Raw genomic sequence first — 20,466 nt, 5'->3', positions numbered from 1 at the left:
TTGCTAATCTAAGGGGCGAATTCAAATGGCCGCATGGTGCCGCGATGTGTCCATGCAACAGTCTGCGGAGACACATTACGCCACAGTTTTTACTAAAATCTCTGCTCATTTTCCCTCACGTCCCTTAGACATGCACAGGAAAATGAGCTGGAGGTTCTCTACCATGTTGGCCGGCAATGTGTGCAGTCGGTGATGTCCGGGGCTACCTCGCGGCCAATTCAATTCCCCCCATAGATTAAGATGAGTGAAACACCTGAAGTTCATGGGATGATTCACTATTTTGGATCAATAGATTGATTTTCAGGTAATCAATTCACAAACTTTTTCTTATTGGTACAAAAAGAAAAAAGGTGATTTAAAAAGCATATATAAACGACCCAGCTCGTTCTCAGGTGGAACAAAGTGGACATTCTCAGGCTTTTTAGACTGGTCAATGGTTGCAATAAATAATATTTAAGCATTTTCTGTACTCCAGATGGAGTCCTCTCTTCCCTCCACTACACTTTGTAAATATTTACAATTACGCTGTTTTCTCCACAAGAAGAATCTATTGCCTAAGAATAATAGACATCTTACTCCCTTTGCACCCTTTTGAGTATGCCTAAACACACTACCTTCACTATCTATACGGTTATTACAGAGGATAAATTCACCCACAAACCATGTTTTGGCGGAGGCCTGGGAGGGGGATCTGCATAGTGCAGTAGGCCCTATCCACTGGGCAAAAGTTTTTAGAGCCACTCATGCATGTTCACGGAACACTTTAATAGTTAATACACAATACAAGACCTTAACAAGGTGGTATAGGTGTCCTCTCTATGTTGGAGAAATAACTCTGCTGTTGGTTCACAACTACACATTTGGTGGATTTTCCCCAAGGTTACTTCATCTTGGAACAAGATGATTCACCTCTCCAAAATTATCATGGGGACATATGAGCCAGCTGACCTGGTTTCTGGCTCCTGTTGATATTGAATATTCCTATATCGGCCTTCAAAAAAGTCCCTCCTCAAACATCTCAATATCACAGCTAAAGCACTGATCCCTGTACACTGGAGGTCTCCCTCCCCTCATAACCACGATCGAATGGTTTAGGCACATAGACTTTAACATGTCTATGGATGACATCATCCTTTCAGCATCTGACCTAACCCCAGAACTCATAGCTACTTGGTTGAAATGGCTGGAATTTAAAGAATCTGATATTTACTGTTCCTGACTTTTAACCTCCTTCCTCCTAGTAGACCTGCCCCACCCACTATATTCTCCTATGGCCTGTGGTGTATATGCCCTGCCCCCCAGCCCAGCCTGCCCCGTTATTTGTTTCGTTCTTTATAAAACGAAAGATTCTTCAATCTGAATTTTAATATGTATTGTTCTTAAATTGAAGCCAGGAGGGGTATTGGTAAGGATCGTGTGGGGTACATTCACAGAATACAGGTGAGCGGGCTGTAGCAGCATTCATTCTCCCCCTCCTTTCTTTACAGGAAGTCCTGATCAGTTGGAAGCTAGTTCTAGCTGAAAGACCTTGTAAGGGATTAGTATTGGGAGTGTCACTTAATCATCTCTGCATTGCCCTTAGTTAACTTATGTCCCCATTGTCTAAGGTTGTATTCTTCCAGACTCCTTGAAATCATCCCAGCAGGGGACCAAAGGAGGTATTGGGAAGAGAAAAGACAACCCTGTAACAACACCTTTTGACAGACAGCCACTCTCAGAGGATCCCACTATCTTAAGACCATCTCTGACCCAGCCCATGGAGCATGGGAAAACTACAGAGTATAAAGGGAGACATGAAAGAGCTGAAGTCTAGCGGGTATATTTACTAAATAGCAGGTTTTAAAAAGAGGAGATGTTGCCTATAGCAACCAGTCAGATTATTGCTGTCATTTTGTAGAATGTACTAAATAAATGGTAACTAGAATTTGATTGGTTGCTATAGGCAACATCTCCACTTTTTGAATCCGCAGTTTAGTAAATATACCAACAGGCTTCTGCTGGACTGAACATCTTGCTATAACTCCTCAAGCTACTGGGGTAAGGGACTGGTAATGTGGTCAACCTGCCTGGCATCTATTTACTTTTTGTATATAGTATTCTAGCGATTGTTTTTATTACAAAGGTACAACAGTACATTTATTGTAACTGCATTTGCCTGTGTGACCATAAGAACCCTAGAAGGTACTGGGTTTGCTTTCCTGGCATAGTAAGGCACCCCTGGGTACCCAGCCAGTGTGAAGTAGGTATAATTGGGCCAGATAAACCCGGTATCTTCACAATCTCTATGGGGTGCAAAGAGAAATCAATGATGTTATATCATTGCAGAGTGCTGTCACGCATGTTCAGGAGGCCCTCCACGGCACATCACAGGGAATGTCTTGTTTATGCACTGTGTCTGACTTGCATATGGAATGCCCAGCATCACGTACAATCACTTGCACCAAAGTCTATCTTAGAAAGCGTAGCATAAAAGCAGATGCACACTGGTTCACACTTTCATAAATGAGTCCCATAATATCAAGATAAGTTATGAACTAGAGTATATATAAAAAAACACAGCTAATAATGGTCTTCCCATACCCACTGTTCTTATTCTTTATTCACGGCATAACAGCATTACTGCAATAACAACAAACACATTTTTACAAGGTACGATAGAATGAAAAAAGTCTTCTACATAGGCATGGTGGCACATGGATTTTGCAACATTAATAAGGTTTGTAAACTTAGATATGGCATTAACCCCCCTACCTTTTTTAAGCTATGCTGTTTGAACATCCTAGGCACACAACATTTGTCCTGACACGAACGATATTGCATTTACTGGCCATTTGCACTATAGTATTTTTAAAAGAGGGCTATAAAATGCTATACTGTGGCTAGAGTCCAAACAAATTATCAAATCTTAGTACTGAGCCCATCATTACACAGAAAAAAAAAAAAAAAAAATGGAATGCCAACTTAAAAGCTTACCTGTAATCCGAAATTATTCTGGTTTTCGTTGTCATCAATTTTTTAGCATCAGCTTTTGTGATATTTAGATATTTTTTGAGTAGATCAAATCTTTTCACCAAGTACAATATTTCAGCTAATCCAGTTTCATTCAATTCACTTAACAGTTCCCGTGTATTAGTGTTAGATATAATGCCTTGGCAAGCAAACAATATTACTTCTCGCTCTTCACAGTCCAATTCTTCCTCAATCTGTAGAACTGTTCTACTAGAAACACAGTTGCTGCTCATTACAATATCCCTTTGTGCCACAGTGTCAGCATTCAGAAAAAAATGTGGTTTATATCTGCAAAATAGTTCATCTGAAGGCATCTATGGGGGAGAAAAAAACATTGCTTAACTCTTTATTTCCAGGAAGACTGCATAATTTCTTAGAATGTGTATTAAATCTCTCCTCACAAAGAATCAGATGAAACAAACACTGAGTATTGTTAATCATTTTATATTTAAGAACTATGGTTAAAACTTTTTACCAGAGTATGGAATGTTTTACTGTTTTATAAAAAGTCATTATGCATCTACCTATTCTATATTACTACAATGTATACAGAAACATCTCTCAACATATGGTATAACACATTGTCTATTACTTTGTGAGTGCATTAAAGAACAGCTGATATCATGACTTTAACAACCTATGTGTAGCACTGATTTGATATATTAATATAATAAATATCACCTGACCTATCTCGTGTGCTTAAAGAGAATACACAATGCTATAGAACTTGCCATCTACAGCACAGCAATACTACACTACACTGTACTATACTATACCTCATGTGACACAAAAACACTTTCGGGTATTTCACCAACATTGGATTTGGCATATCATCTGTTTCCACACTTCACAGCCTCACAAATACAGTGTCATTCACTCACCTATGTATTCCTTGTTACCAAGTATGGTCCACGTTAGATCTCGTTTCTAGTTAAACACAATCAGGAAAACTCTATTCTGTCCGCTTTACTCAAAGAAACACAACGAAAGTGAAACTTAACATTCATTTGAGATTTTTAAGAAACTCCAGCAACATTCTTTTTTGCCACATCTCCATTATGTGGTATTAATCATAGTATGTATAAGTTCAAAATGTAATTTCCACTGAAACAAATAGGAAAGACACACAGTAATGTTAATACCCACTGCTTGTTATGTATTATTCATGCAAATGTTCAGTGTCATGTACACTCTCACTGCACATGCAACTTAGATGTGGTTGTTAGAGGTTAATCACTGAAACTCTCTCTCAACTTTAACATAGATTAATATATTAACTGAGATCACACCCCAAAACAGTCCATGCACCCTATAACAATGCGGCAACCACCATGCTGTTTAACTGAGCAAACTATCCATCAAACAAAGGTTTACCACAGTCAAGCAACAGTTACTCTGTAAGAAAGGATGACATTTGTTTAAGGCATCAAGGATACAACTTAGGGGCTTGTGTAGAGATGAATAAATTTGCATCAAGAACATACGCAACAGAAGCACGCAATAAAAAAATCGAATGTATGTGCATATGGTCAGCTGGACGCATCTATACACTAGCATGATAATTTCGTCCCACGGCCCGGCCCTTAACATAGAGAAAGTGTAAAGATGTAGCTTGTTAGTGTTAGTAGTAAATGTAATCATCGCATCACCCTATTACAATATAATAATATGATGGAGAGATGTGAAAATGGCATGTTCCAAATAAAATGAAATTAAATACAAAAAATCTGTTGTATTCTCCTTTAAAAACAAACAAACGGTATCTTTCATGTAGTAGTTAAAATAGAAATGCCAATTAAGTAATGCGAATAGATTATTATAATAGACCCGCAACAATAATGAGCACTATCTGGTGAAGGGGTCAATAACATGAACAAACTCTTACTGTACCCTGCCTATACATGTCTGCACCTTACCTCCCCTGTTCTGCCTCTCCGGGCGTAAGGAGTCATAAGTGCAAGATAAGCGAAAATCTGGATATGAGCGCTGGCTCTATACAGAAACACATGTACATATGTTCAACTCTGCATGAGACTCTTAGGAGCTGATGCCACATTGTGAAGCGTAACTTGCTTGAAATCGCTCTGCACATGTGGGTTCATGGCTTTGCGACTGTGCAGACTTGCACAATTCTAACACTTACGGTCCCCTGTACATAGAGAAGCGGGGCAGGGAAGGGAAGAGGCGTTTTAACATAGGCAGAGTACAATAAAGGCGTGCTTTTAAATTTGTCTCATGAAGACCTGAAGGGGCATATTCAATTGTTGGCGTTATAGCCAAATTTAACGCGCCCCGTGCACTATTACCGTCATTACGGTAATAGTGCGCGTAAATACCGTTATTATGGTACATTTCTCGCTAGATTTCAGCTCAGGGAGTGGGAGCTGAAATCCGGCTTACTATTACCGTAATAACGATAATAGTTTTAACGCCGCAGGCATATTCAACAATTGAATATGCACCGAAGAATCATGCATACATCCTATTAGAAGGCGTATCTTTTGCACCTGCTACACAGCAGAGGCAAATATACGCTTTGAGGATCCCTATCACCAACACACTATTCATAGACTTTAAGGTGTAAAAGGTTATGTGTTTTAAGGGGGTGGATTATTCTAGAACCTTCACCTTCAGTTGTGAATTTGTGCCAGGACATCCACTTAACAATTGGGGAGGACGGTGACATAGAATAAGGAGCATCTAAAGTCTCCATGTGAAAGCTATAATGAATCTTCGTAATAATTTTGTGAAGGATAGGTGGGGGGACTGTTTCCAAAGTTGCGCAATTGCCGCTCTAGTGGCTACTAATATATGCCCCCAAATATATCTGTAATGTTTGGGCAATTGTTCAGGATATAGATGAAGGAGGGCAGGAAGTGGTGTCGGAGCTAAGGATATAGAGGTAAATTTTCCGCGCAAGGACAAAACCACCTCCACAACTGCGTCAACACAATTTAGAATGGTTAGGCCATATCTTTTGGGGTAAGGGAAGTACGATATAATAATTTATATAGCATTTCCACATGGTTGGTGCATTTAGACACAGTAGACAAATTAATATATATTATCCCACTGAGCCGGGAAAAGAGAGGTGTTGAGATCCAACCTCCACTTTTTAAATTTACCTCCCCTCCAATGCAACATGGTTTTGCCAAGGTGCAAAGTTACTAAGTTACTAATTTTTATTTTTCCTTACTTTCCTTAATTAATCAGGCCCAATATGTTTAAGACAAGATAAGAAAGTCCTGCACACATTATCAGCAATAAACAGTGTACGAAAATAGAAAAGCAATATAAGAAATACCATCTCATGAATATTAAATCTTAACTTTTATTGGACCTCACTAAAAAACAATAATATTGTGAAGAATGAACATAAAAATAATGTACTAATAAAATATTCTGTTAAAAAACAAATAAACACTGTATACTCTTGTTAAACACCCCTTGGTTTAAAAACATGTTGCAGTTGTTGACTGAGATCTAGGGAAAGTGCAATTATGGTTGGTCTTAATGTTGTCCAATAATATTCAGTGGTAAAGGGCATCAGCAGGTACTGTCACACACACTCTACACCCTCCTAATGCTAATACTTATCTCCAACACACACTCTTTATATCGTAGTGTAATTTGACTGAGGATAGACCTCCAGCCACAATGAATATGCTGCTTGATGTGTGTCTTGCTAAATATGCTTTTTCAAAGACTTGTAGTCCTGACACCCATTGGTCAGTGACAACAGTACCCAACATAGACTGGCTTTAACAGCCCAACAAAAGAAAATTCTCCCTCTTATCGAGGCAAAGGCACAATTGATACAGTGCAGGTGTCTGGTATTACATTCTGATCCTGACTAGTAAAATTATTGGCGGGAATGTGAATGGAGATATATGGGGCAGTGGAGTTGGAGAGAGCCTTGCAGGTGACGGTGAGGACTTTTGTAGGGAAAGGAGAGCCAGTGAAAGGCAAGAGAGGGGAGGCAAAAGGAGACAGACGTGAAACGAAGATAAGTCTTGCAGCCGTGTAGAGTATAGAATGAAGGGGAACAAGGTGGGAGCGTTGAGGCTGGTGAGGAGGTTACAGTAATCATGAAAAGACATTATGAATGCGTGGATAATGGATTTGGTGGCATCCTGAGATAGAAACGGCTGGATGCGGGTGATGTTGCGTAGTAGGAAACAACAGGATTGGGCAAGAGATTGAATGTAAGGTGTAAAAGAGAGTCGAGAGTGACACCGAAGCAGCAGTGTTTGGGAACAGAAGAGATGGTGGTGTTATCAACAGTAATAGAGAGATCAAGGTGGGGTGAAGATTTAGAAGGAGGGAAGAAAATGCGTTCAGTTTTAGCAATTTAGGTTTTAAGAAAACTTGAGAACATCCAAGAGGAGATGTTGGAAAGGCAGTCAGATACATGAGAGAGGGAGGGGGGGGGGGGGGAGATCAGGAGAAGAGATATTGCGTTGAATGTCAGCGGCATTAAGGGGATACTGGAGACCAAAAATGTACTCAATTCAAGTGGAATACTGAAAATTGTATCTCTCCCCAAACTGTCCTTGTGAGTGAACTGAAAAAGTCTCAGAACATATTAATTAAAATGTCAAACTTAAACTACATGATAGTATTAAACATAGACATGGAAACCCAGTCCCAGTGTCTGAGGGCTGGCGCAAATACATACTGATGACGGGTGCCAGTACTAGCTAGCTCCAACTGATTGGCTGATAATGGATTGACCTCTGAAGCCCATAGGGTTTTCTTCATTTATCGTGAATATATTATATGATTTTACACGCATATTTTAGTATGACATTTTTGCTACTTTCCTTCACGAGAAGGAAAATTATACCTGCTATTTTACAGCGTTTTTATTTAAAGCGAACCTAATTCCTGATGAGCTTTTCCTGTGACAGACTCAAGTGATCCAGTACATCTCAGGCTGTTTAAACTGACTTCAGTGTTTCTCAGATGCTTAGAATTACATCATTGCTTTGACGGCAGATTGGTCTCTGCTGGTTTATAAGGCTATCTGCACCAATGACTTACTGCCTATTATACCATTTGCTCACTCTGGCATTACGCTCTATATCAATTTGAAGTCTGCTTAAGGTTTGTCTCCCACTTGTTCTGTCTATCCCCGACATCTTTGTTAGCCGCCTGTCCGGTTTCTGGATTGTTTCTCACTGCAGCTTATATTGCTGGTTCCTTTGTTTGTTTACCTGATATTTTCCTTGTAGGGATCTAGTTTCTACTATTCTGTTTGTATACACCAGCCTTAAATATAAACCTATACTATTGCACATAAGACCGAGGGGCAAATGAGCACCGGGGAGCATATAATGTATTCTGGAAAATAGGGACTGCTATAGGTGAAGACTAGAAGCAAAACAAAATTAGATCTAGGGCACCTAAACAACCACAGCAACCTTGAACAAACCGAATAGAATACCACCAAACTACTAAATCAATTCGAACATACAATGGTTTGTACAATGGCGCTCAGTAATATGTCATACAAGGTGCAAACTAAATGTCAGAAAAACATATAGGAAAATTCCCCATAGACACATGTAACAAATATAATGAAGTGAATCAAAATAGTTCCATAAAATCTTTAAAGGACACTCATGTCATATATCCTGGAAGGATCGGTGTCTTATGATCCCCCCTAGGTGTTATGCTTATATCAACAGGCAGACCACAATCAACTTCAATAAAGGTGTCAACCACATATCTATATCATATATCCAGATGGACTCCCATGAAAGTATTGACTGGACCCAATCCTGCTTAGCTTCCAAGATCAGTCAAGATTAGGCGTATTCAGTGTAATGTGGCTAACATCAGTCAAGGGTCTTTGCATTCTTTTTTTTCTCTTGTATCCTCTTCAGAATCTCTCCTTTCAGCCGCATATAACAAAAGACTCCAATATTTTCTAGATCCAATCTAGCGTATATAGTGGCTCCAGGGTATTGGTGATCAGAAGGCAGTTCAATATATACCAAACAATAACCAACGCATTTCGATCTAAGCATACATCTTTGCATTGAACTGTTCTGATTTACTATTATACATAACCTACATTGTGTAGTGCCTTTAGTTCTAGATTTTACTTACTGATGAGTTATAAACGGTCACTTCTAAACATGGAAACAGTTACAACATGCAAAGTAGAAATAACAGAAATCCTATAAATCACTATTCAATCTGATTTCTAATTGGAAGTCTAGCCAAAGTATTAAATAGTAAGCTTCAAAAATGCTAGATTTCATATATATGTCTCTGACCATTTCAGAGACATTTCGTGGTGGCTCATTTTTCTTCGCAACCCACAGAGGTACAAGAAAAATGAGCATTGCTTTCTACCGTAGTAACGATAAAAGTGCGCAGCCGTGATGTTCCGAGTTCCCGGCTAACTGAATTCGTCCCTTGGAGTCAGATTTCTAATCCGTTCACCTCATGGATTTAACCACTTTCATTAAATTGTATAACTACCACATACACCTTAAACAAGATTGGTCCTTTATTTTCATCCCAAGATAGTAACATCTCCTGGAAACATATACAAGACGCACATATATTGGTGTTAATAAAAGATTTAAAAAGTTTAAACACATTTACTGTTATTCTGTAAACTGTTACCCCATTAAAGAATGTATTAGGTAATAGGCACCTGGAATTTACACATTTATAAATTAATAAGGACAACGGCACTTTCTTCTTGGCTACAAATTTGTCATTAGCAGATAAATATTTTAACAATTTTCAAGCATTTCATCCACTATTATTCACCTCACCAAAATATGACATTAAACCAGTGGTCACACTACACTACATATAACTCCTTAACCAATAATTGGATAATCTTAGTATGACTATTAGAAACTTTGAAATGAACAACAAATACTCAAAACAATTTCCACATTCCAATCCCTCAGACAGCGAGGAACAAAGAGTTAGCTAGTATTTTTATTAGACATAAATACTGGGTTCCAGTTAAACCACATATTAAATTAATAATTCGTACCTGTCTCATATTCAGGTGACAAACATTACAATAACATGGGTGTGGTGCACTGTATGTGCAAGGTAAGGAATACATGGCATTATGAACGACATCTGCAGACCTGGTTTTACTGTCAGACATCGTAAGTAATCAGATTTGATTTGATCATACAGGACTCCACATAGCAAAGTATCTGACCAATATGTTCAAGGGGTTTATTTTGAGTTAGGTGTAGGATTTGCACAACCTGTTCTGTTGGTAGGTATATCCCATTAATTTCTGCTCTGCATAGCTGGGCAGCTGAGAGCAGGTGCACATGGCAATGAGTGAGTGTTTTGAGGGCAGTGGAGGGGGTAAGGGCTCCTCAGCAGTATGTCCCTATTTGAAGTGCTGCAGAGTTGGGAGACTGCCCATTTCTATATGTACAATGCATTTTAGAGTTGGGCTAGGCCAGTGTTGGCTAACCTGTGACACTCTAGGTGTTGTGAAACTATAAGTCCCAGCATGCTTTCACAATATATAGCAGCTTATTACTGGAAGGGTATGCTGGGACTTGTAGTTTCACAACACCTGTAGTGTCACAGGTTAGCCAACACTGGGCTAGAATGCAATCCTCACAACTCAAAATCAGCTTGTGCATTTTACATTAATCCCCTGTAGCACCAATGTTTTTTTTAATTGTGCTACATTTATATCCAATAGTTGGATTTTCCCCTAACTCCAAATCAACCTCATATTGTCAACAATATTTAAATTGTAACTAATTCTTATCACAATATTTAGCTATCTTGTATAAGAGGGTAAACTGTAGATCCCTGCTTTCTCTTACATGTCAGACAGCTCTGGTTAATCAGAACTTGCATGCTGCTCAGAGATGGCATATGGTCCATTGAATGTGTGTCCTACATGCTTAGCGTCAAAATATGCTGTAGACAACTTTTTTTTTTTTTTTTTACATATCACACTTTTTACCGAAACAAATTAAACGAGGAACCCTACCAACTACTTTGTGAGAGATCATCCGGTCAGGTGAAGATGAGATTTGCAAAGCTAAATAAAATCATTATAAAACATCCATTTATCACATTCATGTACTCACATTTTATAGAAATGTAACATTATACATATTAAAATCCCAATGTTTAGTTTTTGTGTGTATTTTCTGTTTTTTTTTTTTTTTTTATATATATACTAAATGTTTAGAAACAAACAATAAAAACACACTGGAAGTAGAAAAAAATCCCAAATGTTGCTGTGTACTTGTAAACTTTACACAGCATTAATATCTGTTTGTTAACTGTGAGACAAAAGTACCATTTACAACACCTATAATATCACACAGCCCTACCAATCTGTACTTTATATTTATATTCAAAGAGAACCTCACAATTTATATCAGTACCCCCACAGTATAACAACAAACCCAGACATCAGCCAGTGGCTCTCCAATCAGCTCAAGAAAGAGGTAAATGTAAAATGGATGGGAGATCACCATAAAGACCAAGAAAACAATGAAAAAAATATAACAAATTAAACACTTTAAATTGATACATATCGATATGGCTCAAAGTGGTACAAAAAAATCCGTACACAACAGTTGCCTTAATGCACAGATCTTCACAGGTATCGATAACAATAATCCCAGATATACCTCTCTACATAAAGAAAATGTAGAAGTCCTTTCTTTATCAGTGCATTGTAGGGTACAATTCTGATGGAATTAAAACACACGCACAACACATCCTGAATCAGACTAATACATTATGCTTACTGAAAACATGCTCAAAATAGTCAGGTCACAAATGAAAGCGATTACAAAGAAGATTCTTACAAGATTTGAAGAACACTCAGATGTTCCATCTGTTCTTTAGCAAATCAAATGCCAATCCCGGTCAGAATAAACTTAGATGGAGATACATTTTGTTATCATTTTACTGACCTATGAACGAGACCTTGAACAGAGGAAGAATATTTTCCCACAGTGTTGGTTGGTATTTATATGTTGGAAACCCCTGTAAATCTCTCAGGCAAAACTGGTATGTATGACTATCGCTGAGGATGACGGACTCTGGGTAGGGGGATCTAGAGATTTCTGTGCCATTCTGCGCACATGGTCATTACTGGAAATTACCGTACAAGCTTCTGTGAACTCAGGGACTAAGGGATTTTCCTACAACATATGCCTATTTAAACTTTCATTGCATATAGAATGTGTAACCATGAGATTGTTTAATCAAACTAATAAATGTAAAAAATACATTGCAGCACAAGTAATTTAAATAGCTTTCCCAAACAATTTAGAAGAAAAATACACTTACCCATTGTATCTGTGAGAAGGTGTTTTAATACTGTACGTATTGGAAATTATGACGCTAAAGAATTGCAACCCTCACTGATTTCTTATGTCTCAAGCATTGTAAGAGTGGAGCAAATGTTGTTGGAAAAACATGGACAGGATTTTGACAAGAAATAATTATGTCTGGAACAGATCTGTTAATCTATGAAAGCTCATTTTAGTTTCCTAGGAAAATTGTTTCCTTTAATATTATGCAAACATATCTTATAGGACATATTTTACATTGTAGAATGTACTTAAATTAACTATAAATATAACAAATCTTTAAAAAAAGAGTACTACAATGTACACAATCAAAACAGGGGCGCATGCAGGATTTTTAAGGGGGGCGCATGAGCAGCAGCTCTGTTTCGGCAGCTCTGTACTATCCAGCAGCCGCGGTGCTGTCAAAGAAGCGTCCACGGCGGTGCTGTATACAATACAGCACCGTCGCGGACGCTTCTTTCCAGCGCGGACGCTTCTTTGACAGCGCCGCGGCTGCTGGATAGTACAGGCGCACTTCTTTAGCGGAGGGGAGGGGTTTCTGAAGACTCAGAACCCCCCTGCGTGCGCCACTGCAAAAATGTGCAATTAAGTTGTAGCAGCAATAAGAGAAGATAAATATGTAAACCAAATGTGGGATCTCTGGAGTCCTATATTATTGAGCCAACAATTGATTATTATTGGAGCTGTCGAACCAGCATACCGCTGGGCGTTTGGCTGTTAAGATAGACAAAGCTTGGTCTCTTTTTGATGCGGTGACGATTAGATCAGAAAGTACTGCGTAATGTAGTTAATATTCCTTGGCTGGTTTTCACATTGGGCAAGTTCCTATGATTTCTGTCCATATTAAAAAAAGTAGAGTTGGTTGCGGTCAGCAAATCAGTAATTAGATCTTGTGCCATTTGAAAAATATTCTGAACCTCTTCTAGGACACCTATAATGTACGTTGAGCAAGTGTAATCTGTCCATTAGTTTAAGTCCTAAAGACTCAATTTGCTGTTTCTGGGAAGTAATTTGTGCTTAATTTCCATTTGAAAACATATCCAGCACCACCTGAAGAAAAACTGGTATAATGACTGGTTCGGCCAGTGATGCAGACAGTGAGTAATCCAGAGCATCAGGTACAGGAGGTGATACTCTTATTACAGCCTGAGCTGTCTCGGCACAGCTGTAACTAGACATGTTAGCTCTTCTGGCAAGAAGAAAAACTAACATCCCCTACCCCTAAACTTGTAACCCAATTAACCTGAAATATTCATTATGCCTGGGCCCCATCAGCTTTCCCGCTATCACACAGTGCTAGTACGGTCCTGTGTCCCACTAAGCAGAACAAAAGAGATCATATGTCACCCCCCTGCTTGCTTGTTCCAGCATGGCAGTACTCTCTTTCTTTTTTTAGATTTGGTTTTAGTCATGATGAGAGGCACTGGAAACTTTTCCGCAAGCAATATGCATGATTTAATATATTTCTGTCCAGGAGAACACTTGGAAAACAGGTATATCCCTTCCCAAGTGCAGAGGTTGCACTGGGGATGTTTATCCTAGATGGCACCACAAATGTGTCTCTAATCATTATACCATCTTTAAAAACATCGGAAAAAAGGCAAAGACCCTTTCAAAGTCTGCAAGTTTTATCAAGAGATGAAAAAAATGAGCCCCAAAAATAGTTCTTGAAAATAAGCGGTTTGGCTCCTTTCCCTTCAGAGAAACAGTTTACAGTATAGTTTTATGAAGACATCACTGACCATACCTTTCAATATCAACAGTGCATCAGGAATCAATGTAATTTAACTTCTACATCGGCTGTGTTTGTTTTCTATTCAGTTAGACAAAAAAGTTCATTCTTGGCTGCCACTGAATGACAGCATGGAAACTTTTAGTTGTAAAAGTTCTCCATATTCTGTATAATTGTCATTATGCCAGTTATTATATGCAGCTGACTAATGCACACAGCTTTATTAATCTCCTAGACAAAACTGAATGCTGACACAATGAAACAATGGCAAGAGAGTAAAAATTTGTAGTTACACATCACATATTACAAATGATGTCGTAACTATGTAATGATCTCACTGCTGTAAATTCTGCATGATACAAGACACCTGTGTGAAATGTTTGTTTAGTAAAAAAAATGCAGAAGTACAATGTGTACACATGGTACTGACTAACATCATACATTCTTTAATGTATGTAAGAGCACAATTTCAGTTAAGAACACTGTAATATCCTTCCTTATAAAATATTATTGCACTTATTGTTACAAGTAATGTTGATTTCCACCGTAATCATTTCTACTCCAACATCTACCAAATTTCTAATGAACGACCTTAGTATAAACGAGATCTTTTACCGATCTACAAAAAATATACGGTTTATGGCTTCATATATATATTACTAGCTGAAGTACCTGGTGCTGCCAATGTTTAAATCTTCAAGTTATTAAGTTATCAATGAGTTGCATGTAATTGTCCACATTTTAAGAATAATTAGCAGCCAAGATGTCATCCAAATCCATCCAGTGGAAAGACCAGAACAGGCTCCTTGAATCAAAGTTTTGCCCAGCGTACACCAACGGGAGGTCCGACCGGGACCCCAATCATTCCATTAGGCATCCCAGGCCAATTGCCACCCCTCTGTGAAGTTTTCATCCAAATCCATCCAGTGGTAGGCCCAGAACAGGCTCCTTGGGTAAAAGTTCTGCCCAGCGTACACCAACGGGAGCTCCGACCGGGACCTCAATCCCTTAGTATGCCTTCTGGGATCCAATGTTAGCACTCTGTGAAGTTTTTGTCAAAATACATCCAGTGGAAGGCTCAGAACAGGCTCCCCAGGACAAAGTTCTGCCCAACATACAGCAACAGGAGGTCCGACCCTAACCCCCCCTAAAACCTGGCCATGATCCAACTGGACCACCTCGCGTTGGTTTCATCCCAATTGGTGCAGGGGTGTCTAAATGCATAACCGGAGAGACAAATAAACAATGATATATATATATAGATATATATATCTATATATATATAATTAGATCAAAGGCTGAAGCAGTCTGTGACCTCAGAGGGTATAGTAGTAATACAGATTTTCCACACCCAGTGGACTGTATTTATTGACTATAGGTTCCCATTCCTGGAACACCAGGCATTCTGTGAAGTGCCCAATCCTTGAATATCAACAAACTACGTTCAGCCACACTTAATTTAAAATTTCTCCAAAATTGCTTCTTGAACAGTGAGTGGCAATGACCAGGGGGGCAGGCATGTCCTGATCACTGGGTGTATGAAGGTTTACCACCAGGATTTTATTTCTTGATTAAAAACATATAGTTCTCATTTAATGGGTAACGCTTACTTTACTAAGCAAGTAGTCACCTGATAAATGCTAACCTTTGGCACAGTTTTCCTAGGACTGAATACAAATAATCCAAGAGGGTGCCTATTAGTTAGCAAAAGTCCATCCAGAAGACAGCAGTGAAAAGCCTCACTCACTTGCTGCTTCTATCAATGCTGAAATGGAGGCTCACCAGAAAAAGCAAACTCTGTCCATACGATTCAAATATCTGAGGCAAACATTAACAGTAGATATATTTCCATATGTTTACAGAAGACATTTGTAACCAGGCAGCAATTCCATGGGCCTGACAACTGCGGACATTTTCAGACAGACAAATGACTTCCTGTTTTCAATGTCAAATTAATAGTAATTTAAACGGACAACATAAGAAGACAATCAGCACTAGTTTCTCATCCTGAAATCTATCCGGCATAGGAGGACAACGTTTCTTAACAACATACGAAATCATTAGATTAGAACATATATATTCATTTTATTTTATCTGCAAAACGTGTCTTATAGTAGTCTCACTACTTCTCGTACCTATAGCCGAGTCTGTAAGGATCAGTGTTTCGATGGATTATACGCAGCCTTATCACTCACAGAACAGTCCCCGATCATCGCAGTCTCCTCTTCCTGTAGTGAGCTACGCAGGACGGGAGTGCGAGCTCTTCCTCCACAGGCAGTGACGCCTTGTTTGCTGATTTAGTTTATACTACATTTCTCTCTTCCCTATGGACATTATCTTTATTAACAATAGTATAGCCTGTTGAGAGAGGCGGTTTAAAAACATGAATGACTGTATTTTTGTGTTTAAAGTTTTAAGGTAAGTAAAATACACAGTAATCGGTGAAACGAAAGTAAAACAAAAGATATGGGGCCACACCTAATGCAACAGTCCATAGTAGAAAACTGGCGAATTATGGTTTTCACAAAGCGTGGAAACATCGCTCCAATATTACCTCAGCACGGCTGAAATTATACAAAATAGTGAGTAAAAATCAGACCACATTCTGGCCCCACAGTAATACAGACAAGTGTTATACCATTTATTTTAATATTGTGTGGGGGATGTAAAGCACTTTCTTAAAATCAGTTGGTGATATTTTGTTATAGATGTTTCTAGTTTTAGTTCTGGAGAAACTTTTATATAGCATAATAAGTTGGCAGTAGAAAATGGCAGCTTTTTTTTTTTTTTTTTTTTTAATAAAATGAACACTAAAATATTATTTTTAATGGTTGTCAATTCTATTGATTGTACTTCTTGCAACATTAAAAAAATATTTTCCATAAACGCTTTGGTGCTGTGCATTATAATATCTGCCCATTAAGACATAGGGCCTATTTAACATGCTCTTAAACCATACTTGGACACTTTCGCAAGTTAGAATGTGGGGGCAGGGCTCTGAGAAACCCATCATTTGGCCCCACCCCCTAAACAACATCACACTTTTAAAGCCTATTACCACAGGGGGCTGGCCATTATGACGTGTGACTTGCACCCTAAGTCCCACCCCCTGTCACTTAAGTAATGGGGCACAAGGAACCGGGAGGTTGTCCTGAGTCTCGGACATTCCTGGAGAGTAGGCAATAATCTTTCCCAATGTTTCTGAACACCAAAGCAGTCCCCATACATTTCTATGGGGACAGCTATTTTGCGTGATTTAACAAATATGGCGTTAGCCATTGCAGTCTATGGGGAGAGCATTGCTGTAGAGCAGGAGTGTCCAACCTTTTAGCTTCCCTGGGCCACATTGGCAGACGACGAGTTGGTTTGGGCCGCACATAAGATGCACTAACAATAACGATAGCTGATCATCCAAAAAACCATAGAAAACATAGTCAACATATATATATATATATATATATATATATGAGAAAAAAAGGGATAGATTTTATATATATATATATATATATATATATATATATATATATAGATATCACTTTTTTTCAAATCCCCCTATACTTACCTTTCAATCGCCCTGTTCAAAAAATCCTCTCTAGTTATTATACTATAATCACTTTTTGTATTGTTTCGATGCAATATCATTTAAGCCAGGCATTGTATATCAGGGTGCCCTGACCAGGCTTGCGGTACCTGACATATACATCACTGTGACCCCAAATTGTGACCTGTTTTGATAATTACACCACTATGTTAGTTAAGGGATAACAACTTATAATGGGCCAAAGAGAATAATATATAATGCCCCATTAGTAATACAAGTAGAAGTATGTAGCAGGGAGATAAGGTCCATGATGCTCCAGGACCAGGTGACTTTTATTCACTTGTCAGCATCCCTTGAAATAATAAAAAAAATCCCCCTTAACTTACCTATTAATCGGCTTGTTCTCCTGTCCTCTTCTCTTCTTTTCTCCAATTCTGTGCTGCTGATTGTTCTTCTCGCGCGGGTGTCTCCTCTGTGCTGCACTCCGCAATGGATGTCAGGCGTGATGATATCACGCCCGACATTCACCGCGAGAGCCGCACGGAGGAGGAGACAAGGGAGGGAGCTGGAGTACCAGCTGACGTGACCGCGTGACCGCAAGGTAAGTAGTTTCTTTTCTTTTTTTTTTTTGCAGGATTTTTTTTTTCCATTAAGAGCGCTGCCCCCTTGCCACAACCAAAACTCCTTCTGGGCCACATTTACAGGCGTGCTGGGCCGGACAGTTGGACAACCCTGCTGTAGAGGGATCTTCGGGGAATTTACATGAAAATAAGGATTAATAAATAGGCCCGTTGGTATGAAAAGTTAATTAAACAAATCTTTGTATTTGCAGAAAATATAGCTGTACATGGTAATTTAGTTACCTCTATTGTGTCTATTTTCCAAAATAAACCTACTTTTTGTAAACCTCTTTATAACAAAACCCTTCCCTTTATTAATGAAGTTGCCCTCTTAAGTTCTCTTCTATGCATTTACAACTAGTATTCCTAGGTCTTTTTCTAGCTCAGTTTTCCCCTAATTGTATTCTATTTAGTGCATAAGAGCATAGTTATTGTCATGGCCTAGGTGCATAGCCCTACATATATCTATATTAACTTTCATGGCTCAGTTTGCCATTTGTCTAAATCTTTCTGTAGCAAGTTACATTCCTGCTTTTTATTAATATTCCCTAAGTAGCTTAGCGGTGTCAGCAAGTATGGACAGTTTACTCTCTAGGCCATCTAAAAGGTCATTAATAAAACAAATTAAACAAATTAACAAATTGAAAAGGACAGAGTCCTATACTCAACACTGTGGTGCATCACTAATAACTTTAACCCATCATCTACCCATGTATATACTTTATCCCTAGATCTAGTACTTATGTACCTTACTGTTATATGGAACAGTATTGAACAGTTTTGCAAAATTCAAATATATCACATCAATTGCACTACCGAGATTCAGTTTAAAACTTACCTCTTCATAAAAAAAACATTTATTGTTTGTTAGGTATGACCAGTATTACATGAAATCATGCTGAAGCTGTGTTACAAAATTATTTTTTGTAATATATTTCAGAATCTCAGATTTCCTTACAATAATTTACCCAACACAGAAATTAGGTTCTCAGGTCTATAATTTCCTGGTTCCAATTTTGTTCCCTTTTTTAATATGGTACCTCACCCGCTTTACGCAAATCATATGGCAGTGATTTAGTTATGAGGCATAACTAAAAATAAATATAATAATGGTCCATCAATTACTGAACTTAGTTCCCTTAGTACATGTGGGTGAATGCCAACTGGGCCAAATGCATTATTGGTCTTATTCTTGTTTACACCTACTCTTGTGTTAAACAAGTAACATTTAATTGTGTGCATAACCAATTTCCACATTACCTATCTCCTGTTATTGTTTTCTTCTTTGCGAATGTAGATAGGAAAAACATTTAATAGATCAGCTATATATCTTCTCCAATTTTTTTCCCTACTTCATCGTTTAACGACCAGATATTATCAGGGTGTTTTTCTCTTGTTGCTTATGTACTGTTTCTTGCTGCTTATGTACTGTAAATATTTTGGGATTAGACCAGGGCTGGGGCAATGACTGTAGGCAGCCTAGGCAAGCGATCAGCCTACTGGTCCCCAGTACCCATACCCTCACACTTGTCTTTCGTAAAATAAAAATAATATCTTAACTCCTCCTGGCTGGCAGGTAAGGCTGCAGTCCAGGTGCACTGATGTCTGATGCATAACACTGACTGTCCCAGGGGAAAAAGCAGGATTTCACCCCTCTCCCCATGCATTACATGCATGGGCTGGCTTTCAAATTTTAGTCTGGGGGATATATGTAATATATGTAACTGAATGGAATGAAAGTCTTCATTTGGAAAAAATAAGTGTGTCTAGCACCACATCTTAGTGCACCACATCTTAGTACAAGAATGGTCTGTACATAAGAAACTTCCATTTTGCATTCACTTGACAGAGTAATAGGGAGTGTGAAATACATGGTTCCTGTAAATAGTATTTCATTATTAAATATGGTTAAATGTAAAAATATCTTAAACTTTACAGCTCAGAGCATTGTCTATTATATATTTATTGTTTATTTTTGTTAATATTCACAGTATTTACTTGATTTAGAATTTGTAATTTATATATAAACACATCGGTTTCACATGCAAATAATATGTCACAAAGTAACATTTATTAGTAATAGTGCCTGGTGCCACATCTGTGTCAGCAGTTACAAATAGCTAGTATATATTCTGATTGAATTCATTTTTTTTTTTTAATAAATGTAATGTTAGGCAAATGCACAATACCATACAGTCATAAACCAATAGGCTCATTAGA

At 38.3% G+C, this 20,466-nt stretch overlaps 1 protein-coding gene across 1 annotated transcript in view; it reads right to left on the bottom strand.

Moving 5' to 3' along the window:
- The window catches only part of LOC142098521 (CASP8 and FADD-like apoptosis regulator), a 57,068-nt gene that overhangs the window by 21,162 nt on the left and 15,440 nt on the right, over nucleotides 1–20,466 (bottom strand). The window contains exon 2 of the mRNA XM_075181362.1: nucleotides 2,974–3,323. Coding sequence (XP_075037463.1) covers nucleotides 2,974–3,323 — 350 coding nt within the window. The remainder of the gene's footprint in view (nucleotides 1–2,973; nucleotides 3,324–20,466) is intronic.

Source organism: Mixophyes fleayi, chromosome 7, assembly GCF_038048845.1.
Source record: "Mixophyes fleayi isolate aMixFle1 chromosome 7, aMixFle1.hap1, whole genome shotgun sequence".
In the NCBI taxonomy this organism is placed as follows: Eukaryota; Metazoa; Chordata; class Amphibia; order Anura; family Limnodynastidae; genus Mixophyes; species Mixophyes fleayi.
Note: the sequence above shows the minus strand (reverse complement) of the source record. Positions and strands in the feature narration are given on the sequence as shown.